Source organism: Populus euphratica, unplaced genomic scaffold (assembly GCF_000495115.2).
Source record: "Populus euphratica unplaced genomic scaffold, PopEup_1.0 scaffold14.1, whole genome shotgun sequence".
NCBI classification, from domain to species: Eukaryota; Viridiplantae; Streptophyta; class Magnoliopsida; order Malpighiales; family Salicaceae; genus Populus; species Populus euphratica.
Genome location: NW_011499876.1, coordinates 1,562,888 through 1,572,572, shown reverse-complemented (window position 1 = coordinate 1,572,572; position 9,685 = coordinate 1,562,888). Strand labels below are relative to the sequence as shown.

The window sequence follows — 9,685 nt, the reverse complement described above, 5'->3', positions numbered from 1 at the left end:
TAATGATATGGATGAACAATGATGATAAAAGATCTGACCAGCTGCTAGCAATGACAGTAAAGTTTGTAATGATTCGAAAGAAAAAAGAGACGGGCTACCAACCTGTAAATTGTAATGAAATCTCAAAACTAAACGACATAGACAGCAGAAAACGACATCAATTTGATCATATAGCCATTTGCGTGCACGTACTGATCATGGAAAGAGACAACAATCTCCATTCGGCCACCCCTTGTTTCACTTCCATTTGGAAATCTTTCACCAAAAAAGACTTTTATATATTTTTGTCAAGTCAATGAACGTAAAAAACTTGAAAACAAGTTATTTGCAGACAAAATTCTTGGCCCCTAGATTCAACCTCTGTTTGACTTTAATCAGCATTTGGTTAACAAACTAGATACAGATAATCGTTTATTTTTTCTTTTTAGAAAAAAATAATTTATTTTTAGTTCCCTACAATCAAAGTTCTTTTCAACTCACAAAGAAACTGCCGATTCTCCTCTTACATATATAATCTTAAAATTAATATTTGTCTGAACAGGTTATATATGAAGTGTTTAATTTTTTTATTCCCTGCATTATCTCTTACGAGTGGCATTTTGAGTTTCTTGCTTCAAAGGAAAGTTCTGAGAATCTATAGCATTCTTTTCCTGACGCAAGCTCTCTTGTTCCTGCACATGTACGACATACTTTTCTCCCCTATATATAATGTCCCAAGTTTATATTCTTTTCTTTAAGCATCCCTATTTTTCCTTTTTGTGTGTTAATTCTTTCTTCTAAATCACTTTGTTAATTTCTGACACCAAGCAGTGTATGGCTGGTTCAAGATTAGGCCAATGGCCGTGTCTTGTTGTTTGCATACTGATATTGTTCAAGGCAGAAGGAGCTAGCATTCCCATTACTATTGTCGAGACTGCTGTTTCAAGAGGAGCTGGTGAGCAGCTCATAAGCTTATTTGTTTTATGCTAATGAATATACAGTACGTGTTTTTAATCTTTTTTTTTTTTTCCCCTAATCTGTTGTCACTGTGATTTACTGTGCAGTTTGCTTAGATGGGAGTCCGCCAGGTTACCACTTTGACAAAGGATCTGGTTCTGGGATTGATAACTGGTTGGTTCACATGGAGGTTAGTTCTTATTGGCCTTATCTTCTTTCTTGCTAGCTATACTATGGAGTAGCCTGATGAATTTGATTAAATATGATAAATGGGATGTTAATAATGATAGTTGTATGAGTTTGATCTACTTGGTTACAACTTTTCTTCTTGTGAAATGGGGATCAACAGGGAGGAGGATGGTGTGAGAGTGTTGAGTCCTGTGTTTCTCGTAGGGACACTTTCAGGGGTTCTTCATCGAAAATGGAGAAGACAATGGGGTTCTCTGGCATACTGGGCAGCAAGCAAGCAGCTAATCCTGGTAGCTAGGATTCAACACTTACTGGTTTAGATCTTGTTATCAATCTGTATAGCAGCTTAATTAAGTAATTGGGTTCTGTTTGAATGTGTAGACTTCTATAACTGGAATAGAATCAAAGTCAGATACTGTGATGGTTCATCATTTACTGGTGATGTTGAAGCTGTGGATCCGGTAATAAGCTAGTTGACTTAGTTGCCATGAAACTTCAAAGATTTCTTCTACAGATGAAAATTCTAAATTATTGTATATGAACTGAAGTAGCATTTGATTTTCTGGACCAGGAAACCAAGCTTTACTTCAGGGGAGAGAGGGTATGGCAGGCTGTAATTGATGAACTATTGGCGAAAGGAATGCAAAATGCTCGAAATGTACGACTCCTTTCAATTACTACTACTGAGCCATATTTACTCGCGTCTCATCCCTTTATTCTCTTGGGATAACCTGTCGGGTCTTGTCAATGACAGGCTATTCTTTCCGGATGTTCTGCTGGTGGATTGGCTGCTATTTTGCATTGTGATAAATTCCAATCCCTCCTGCCTGCAACTGCTAGAGTAAAATGTGTTTCTGATGCTGGTTATTTTATTCACGGGTAATTAAGCTCATATACCAAGAACAGATCCAATCTCCCTTTGTTTAACTGCGAGAATCTTGTACATCAGTTTTTTTTTTTAATATAATTTTCTTGACAGGACGGACATTTCTGGAGGGTCTCGAATTGAATCCTTCTTCGGTCAAGTCGTTAAAACTCATGTAACTCTCTATTCTACCTATGATGATTGTTTCTATCTTATTCTGAGTTTCTGACCTTGCTGTAATGTGCATGTAATTGAATTCTTTCCCTTCTCTTGTTGTTGACTTGTGAATTTGATTTACTAGAGTTACCTTTTCATTCTGTTTCTCTATGTTTTCTGCAGGGATCAGCAAAGAATTTGCCTGCATCATGCACTTCAAAAATGAATCCGGAGTTGGTAATGAAGGCTATTCTAATATTGACCTGGTACCACTCTTCATCATTTCTTCTCCAGTCTCACAATTCCTTTCTTGTTATTGCAGTGTTTCTTCCCACAATATGTGGCGCAGACCATGCGAACACCACTTTTCATCATAAACTCAGCTTACGATTCCTGGCAGGTTAGCAAATTTCTGCTTCTCAGTAAAGATTTTTGTTCAATATCTCTTTTTTTGCAAACATTTTCTTATCGTTCAACTATATATCTTCCTCTTGTTGTTATATGTTTCTTGAAAGACGGCGGAAATGGCAAGGATTGTGGCTTCATGTATGCTAACTTGTTACTCGGTTAATCTGAATCATTGTGCACACCACAACCCACACAATGATTCCCAAAAGATCACACAACTGAGCAATTTTATGGAACACATATCTCTTCGTGTGTTATCTGATCTTCCATCCTTTCGTATTCGTTCAGATAAAAAACATTCTTGCACCAACAGCTGTTGATTCCAAAAAAGAATGGAAGGACTGCAAGCTTGATTTGAAAAAATGCTCAGCTAGTCAACTCCAGACCGTGCAAGGTGATCATTTCCAAAGCTTATGTCCCCTTATTAATCAATAACCAAATTTCAGAGTTTCGTCTTTCGAGAGCATTTCTTGGTTCTTGATGGGAAATTAAGTGAAGTCTATCAGCTTGGTTTTCCTTTGCGCCAACAGAAGTTTTATTTTGGATTTCATTTTCAGATTACAGGGCACAATTCTTAAAAGCAGTGAATACTGGACTTGGCAGTTCTTCAACAAGAGGATTGTGGATAGATTCTTGCTATGCTCACTGCCAATCTGGGTCGGTATCTACCTGGTTAAATGATAAATCTCCCGAAGTGGGCGATACGGTAATAACTGGCATATCTTCCTTTTATTAACCTTTTTTCCACCATTTATAACCTTACATTGATTGCTTCTGCATTCCTACTAATCCTTGTATCGGCTCTTTTTAATGCAGAAAATGGGAAAGGCTGTTGGAGATTGGTTCTACGACCGAAGTGCCATGGAAAAAATCGATTGCCCTTACCCTTGCAACCCTACTTGTGTCAGTGTTGATTCTGAATCGTAAGAGCAGTCAACTAATGCAGATTTATTGATAATAAGAAATATTACCAATCCCATGAGTCATGGTTATAAGCTACAACCAGCTAGAGTAAGAGTATTGCTTGTGATGTTGTTACCAAGCCTTCAAAATAAAGATCATTGCACAGAACATATCTGTGTTCTGTCATTGTTTATGTAGTACTTGTTCGATAATCATTATTATACGTGTAATTTGTTTCAAATGAAATTATATAAGACCTTGGAATCTACGATTAGCGGTCGATAGCTGGACAGTGAGCTTCATCTTTGCAAATTTTACTATTTTATTTTTGAATAAGTTTAACCTATTTAACTATTTAACAATATTAGCTTTACTTTTAAGATAAAGATCTAATTATATCTAAAAAAAACAACTTACTCTTAATAATCTTTTCAAAAATCCTATCTCATTACCTTTATCGTTCCCATCAAAGAAATATATTGTGTATTTGGTATTGTAGTAGTTATTGTGGTTGTGGTTTAAAAAAAATTATTTTATAAAAAATACTTTTAGTTGAGGGTAGTTTGAAAAAATAAGTGTTTGGTTAAAACTGCGGTTGAAATTAAGGTTGGAGAAAAAATAGTTTAACGTGTTTGGTTAATAATACTTTTGAAATTGAAGTTATAAAATAATTTAAAAAAATATATATTAATATTGATGGTTTTAAATTTAAATATTGTAGAATGAATTACTCCTATTACATCATGAAATAAAAAATATTTTATAAAAAATATTTTTATTATTCTATTAAACTATTTATAATTCCATTACGTACAAAATTCATCCGATAAGAACTATAGTTTTCATAAATTTTTTTAGCGTAAATAAAATATTATCAAGTATAAAATTGATATTACAGTGCAAGTGAATTTAATTCACTCTATACTAGTTTTTCAAGAAAAAAATATTGTTCACATTACAATATGAGTGAATTTAATTCACTTTAAACTAGTGTTTTTGAAAAAAACTATTAAAAAATTTAACACATAAAAAAAAAAAACATGAAAATTGCAAGAGAATTGCATTGTTCATGCAAACAGTGTAATTGAAACATTAATGAAAAAAAATGTACTCTGAATGTCCTTGAGAAACAGTAAAGAAAAAAAAAACCGTGAACAGTGTAAGAGAATTGTACGGTTTATGCGAACAGTGCAAACAGTGCCATGAATTGCACTTTTTACTAATGAATAGTGCAATTCAATTACACTGTTCAGTAAACAGTGCAATCAGCGTATGTGAAAAACATAAATTCGTTACTTTTCATTATCTGCATTCCAAACGTAAAAAATATGTGAGACCCATAAACAATTTTTTTTTTCATTACCAAACGGCTGCCAACTACATTTTCAATAAAACGCAACTGTAATTGCATAGTCTATACTAATTTTTCAAAAAAAAAATATTATTCATGTTACAATATGAGTGAATTTAATTCACTTTAAACTAGTGTTTTTGAAAAAAAATATTAAAAAATTTAACACAAAAAAAAAATGAAAATTACAAGAGAATTGCACTGTTCATGCAAACAATGTAATTGAAACATTAATGAAAAAAAATGTACTCTGAATGTCCTTGAGAAACAGTAAAGAAAAAAAAACATGAATAGTGCAAAAGAATTGTTTATGCGAACAGTGCAAACAGTGCCATGAATTGCACTTTTCACCAATGAACAGTGCAATCAGCGTGTGTGAAAAACATAAATTGGTTGCTTTTCATTATCTGCGTTCCAAACATAAAAAATATGTGAGACCCATACACAATATTTTTTTTTTCATTACCAAACGGCTACCAACTGCATTTTCAATAAAACGCAACTGCAATTGCATAATCAAACACCATCTAAAACTATTCTAGATACATATTATTTTTACCAAAAATAATAAGGTTAACGAATCCTATTTTATAAATAAAATGATCTGATTTAGACTATTTGTTAACAACTATACTTAGTTCAGACATGATAAGACTCGACATGCTTCATAAACATGTATAATTAAAGATGATAAAAGATAGTCCACCTCTATATTGTTGGATTTTATTTGGGTTTATTATTAGGGTTAATTTGTGATATTTTATTGGACATTTTATTTGATTTGCTATAAGATTAATTATTGGTTGTGTTTAGAGTTTTATTATTTATATATAGTTTTTCTTATGTTATGATCAGTTTTTGATGAATTAATAAAAATTACAGAGTTGCAACTTCTCATCCTCCTCTCTTTCCCTTATCTTCTTTAGCCCCCAGCTTCTTTTTCCTAACTCTTCTTCGTTCCTTTTTTCCCCTTCTTTACTTCTCTTCAAATTTTCGCATCATAGGAGAGCTAACGTTAATAATTAGCAGTGCAGGGCGTCTTCTTACTATGACAACCATTGTCTGCACCAAAGGGTATTTGAAAAAATATAACAACGGATTTTATGGAGGGAAGAATGCCATATTGGTTATTGTGGGTCGATTCTCAAAATATGCACATTTCTTAGTTATTACATATCTATTTACCGTTTAAGAAATTGCTTATTTACTCTTAGAAAATGTCTATAAATTCCATTAATTACCTTCTTCTATTATGATAGATAGAGATAAGGTTTTTACAAGTTTATTTTAGAAAGAAATGTTTAAACTTCTGAGGTGAGATTGTTGATAGGCACATTTTTCCATCATGATGGTCAAGTAAAAAGAGAAGCACTGTCTAGAAACCTACCTAAGATGTATGTCCATGCATTGCCCTAGTAAATGGCATAATTATTTAGGGTGGTATAACTCAAGTTACCATTCAATTATTGAAACAACACCCTTTCAGGCATTATATGGCTACCCTTCTAATATTGGAGTTGATTCTTTTGCAACAACTTTAGTATCAGCTTTGGAAAAAGCTATCCAACGAAGAGAGAGTATGAATTAATGGCTCAAGTCGCAGTTAGAATGCTCTTAGGAACATAATGAAACAAATGGCAGACAAGGGCAAGACAAAAAGAATCTTTAAGTTGGTGATTTGGTTTATTTGAAGTTGCAGCCGTACAAACATATAAGTTTAGCTTTGAGGAAGAACATGAAGCTTAATTTAAGGCTTTATAGGCCTTGTAAGGTTTTTAGCATTGAGGTTGCAATGGAGGTATAACAAAAGCTTAGCACGTGAAATATCAGTAGGTCAGGCTGTGAAAGTTTGTTAAAGTTATTGGTTAAATATGTTGGTAGTTATTAACTATAAGCAATAATTCAGAAACTTGTATATAAACTAAAATAATGAATGAGGAAGGCATGAATGAAGTAACAATTCTACTTTATTTCTTTCCGAGACTGATCTTGTTAGGCTGTAGCCTAACACAATTTTGTTATTAAAAAACGTTGGAGATTTTGCGTTTATCTAACTAGAGCTTGAACAGAGTGGAAGCGATCAAGACGGAATAAAAGTTGTTTGTCCATCATGGATTTATTTTAAAGACAGCAGCTTGTTCCTCGAGGAAAAAAAAAGCTGATAGCTTTACAGTGAAGCACAATCTGCTAGAAAAGGACAATAGATTGCATGAATGCACATCCCCAACAAGATTAATTTGATAGAGTTGAAACCACAGAAAGTGGAGCCAGTCCTTCCCCTGCAGTGGTTGGGAATAGCTTGTGCTCAGATTCTTATGGTAACAATACAACTGATCCAGATGTTTTTCGACTCTCCAGATCTGCATGTGCCTGTGCTGCCTGAGATAGAGGGTACGTGTGATTAACACGAACCCGCAACACGCCAGATGCAATGTTGGCAAATACCTCCCCTGCAGTTTCTAGCAGCTCATCCCGGGTTGCGGTGTATTGCATGAGGGAAGGCCTTGTCAAGAACAGTGATTTTGGGGCAAGCACTGACAGTGGGAATGGATCTGGCGTCCCAGATGACTGTCCAAAACTAACCATGTAGCCACGAGTCTTTAAGCATGCCAATGAGCCCTGCATATGACAGCCTACCAATAAGGACTCAACCAACAAAAGTCAAGAGTAGGAGTGTGCGCTTGGCCTTATATAAGCTTAAACCTAGCAGCCCAACTACGTAACTTATGCGTGTTCTATAGTTGTTCTGAATAGAACTGAATAAAAAAAATCAGGTTTTTCCAGGTCAGAGCTGTGATAGATCAGAGTTGAGGTCAGGTGCAGTTTTTAGACAGTTTTTAGTTTAGGATCAGGTGCAATCTGTAAGGGAAAAAAATGTCTCTCTATGGGTTCATGACAAGCCAAACCTGCTTATGTAAAGCACATAGAGGATGTAGAATCAACCTACAGCTGAAAGTATCAATTTGGGAAATAAAGGCATTGCCTTCATAGACAGCATAAATGGAAGAATAGAATAAGCATTACCTGAAAGGTATCTTTCCCCACGGAATCGTAGACAACATTGACACCATTTCCTGATGTTATCTCATTGACACGGGCAACAAAATCTTCCTCTTTATAAATTATAACATGGTGGCATCCATCGTCCTTGGCTTGTGCTGCCTTCTCCTTGGTTGAGACAGTACCTATGACAGTGGCACCAAGAGCATTTGCCCACTGACACAACAGAGAACCAACTCCACCAGCTGCAGCCTGAACAAGGATAGTGTGCCCTGGTTCAACCTGGAAGAAAAAATCTAACTCGGTTATTTTGGGTTTTTGAACCCAAAATATTTTACAACCTGATATACATGATAGGACAAGTTCGAAGGCTTGCTTAAGTTAGAAAGCAGCCAGATATACAACCACCTTGAAGCAACGATGGAGTAAGAACTGAGCAGTCATGCCTTTAAGCATCACAGATGCTGCTATTGAAGGACTAATAGAAGGCGGGACAGGCACGACCTTGTTTGCAGGAAGGATCTGCTCTTCAGTATATGAACCCATAGGACCACCAGCATAACCTACAACTTCTCCAACTTTCCTATCTGTAACACCAGGGCCCAGAGCTATCACTTCTCCAACAGCCTCCATACCTTCAATAGAGAAAAATTCTCAAATACATTCAGGAGATAGGACTTGTTATAGGCTTATAGCCCATCATTGGCTGGTATGAAGGAAAATAGATGAAGATGCATGTATACCTTCATACTGTCAAAAACTCTAGCAAAAACTGATGGAGAAAATATCCTAAACAAACCATATACCAAGATTCTAATTTTAAGACATTCCCCGTTTGTGCTCTCCCTCAAAATTAAAAAAGTTTTTTTCTTCACATATTAGCCAATCTACTAGAAATATGCCCACTGTTGTTGAATAATTACAGCCGTCACACGGTGATTCGAGAGAGTTAAAGTCAAACCTGGGGTGAAGGGCATTGTGGAAGCCTTGTAAACTCCTTTGCGGAAGTAGACATCAATGAAATTAAGCCCAATGGCCTTGTTCTTCACACGTATCTCACCCTGACCTGGCTCTCTTATCTCCACATCTTCCCACTTCAGGACCTATATATCATTGCCGTCATGAACATTCAATAAGCAAAAAATGGGTAATTAAAGAATAAGAAATTAGGCACGAAATGGTAGTCAATAAAGATGATTCTAGATATGCAACTCCAAAACACAATCTTATACATTACTCCCACGAAGATTTTTAACAGAAACTATAAAGAACTGAACTTTCAATGATTTCAAGTCCAATCTCACACATGGGCACACTTAAAAGGAAAGCATAGCAATTTGAACAGAACAAACTCAGGGGGCTTCTGTTTTTCCCAAATCATGATGTCTACAAAACCCATCACCAACTTAAAAAGATGAATCATTTCATTGATTCCAAAACAGATAAAATAATGCTTATCGAACCTTATCATCAGGGTCACCATAATTAGATCAATAGAACAAAACTTTATCAACCCATCACCATAATAAAACATTAGCACCCTATAAGATTACCTGTATAAAATACAAACAATAGTACAAGAGATCGAGAAAGAGACCTCAGGTCCACCAAGCTCATGAACCCTGATAGCTTTTACCATTTCGGTTGTCTTTGTTGCAGCTGCTCTTGCAGTGACTGTTACCTGGACAACTGGAGTTATATGGCTTTTTGTTGTTGAAAATGAAGCCAAATGAAAGAAGTGATTGATTTTGTTTTTGCTGCTCAGACGTCGAAGGTGATGACGACGACGACGACGACTACTTAAAGTTGGGTAACTTTGGATGATGTCCAAACTGTGGAAGCAACAAGTCACTGGTCTAAGGCTGAGCTAAGCCTAT

The 9,685-nt window shown here is 35.4% G+C and overlaps 2 protein-coding genes across 4 annotated transcripts; one reads left to right on the top strand and one right to left on the bottom strand.

Moving 5' to 3' along the window:
• Window positions 1-312: 312 nt before the first annotated feature.
• LOC105128478 (protein notum homolog) lies at window positions 313-3,725 on the top strand. Of its 2 annotated transcripts, XM_011030174.1 has the most exons (13): window positions 313-679; window positions 811-934; window positions 1,044-1,126; window positions 1,286-1,415; window positions 1,507-1,586; window positions 1,697-1,783; window positions 1,880-2,004; window positions 2,105-2,165; window positions 2,330-2,383; window positions 2,469-2,546; window positions 2,843-2,948; window positions 3,112-3,260; window positions 3,371-3,725. In XM_011030174.1, the coding sequence occupies exons 2-13, from the start codon at window positions 814-816 to the stop codon at window positions 3,479-3,481; spliced, it is 1,185 nt and encodes a 394-aa protein (XP_011028476.1). In that variant the 5' UTR covers window positions 313-679; window positions 811-813; the 3' UTR covers window positions 3,482-3,725. The 2 variants fall into 2 exon arrangements, with proteins under 2 accessions (XP_011028476.1, XP_011028477.1); XM_011030175.1 differs by lacking the exon at window positions 313-679 and having other exon boundaries at window positions 721-934.
• Window positions 3,726-6,888: 3,163 nt separating this feature from the next.
• Window positions 6,889-9,685, bottom strand: LOC105128477 (GroES-like zinc-binding alcohol dehydrogenase family protein). 2 transcript variants are annotated; one of them, XM_011030172.1, is made up of 5 exons: window positions 9,406-9,685; window positions 8,770-8,911; window positions 8,217-8,443; window positions 7,833-8,090; window positions 6,889-7,427 (listed from the first exon to the last, which is right to left on the bottom strand). In XM_011030172.1, exons 1-5 carry the CDS (start codon window positions 9,445-9,447, stop codon window positions 7,122-7,124), a joined length of 975 nt encoding a protein of 324 aa, XP_011028474.1. In that variant the 5' UTR covers window positions 9,448-9,685; the 3' UTR covers window positions 6,889-7,121. The 2 variants fall into 2 exon arrangements, with proteins under 2 accessions (XP_011028474.1, XP_011028475.1); XM_011030173.1 differs by lacking the exon at window positions 9,406-9,685 and adding an exon at window positions 9,272-9,341.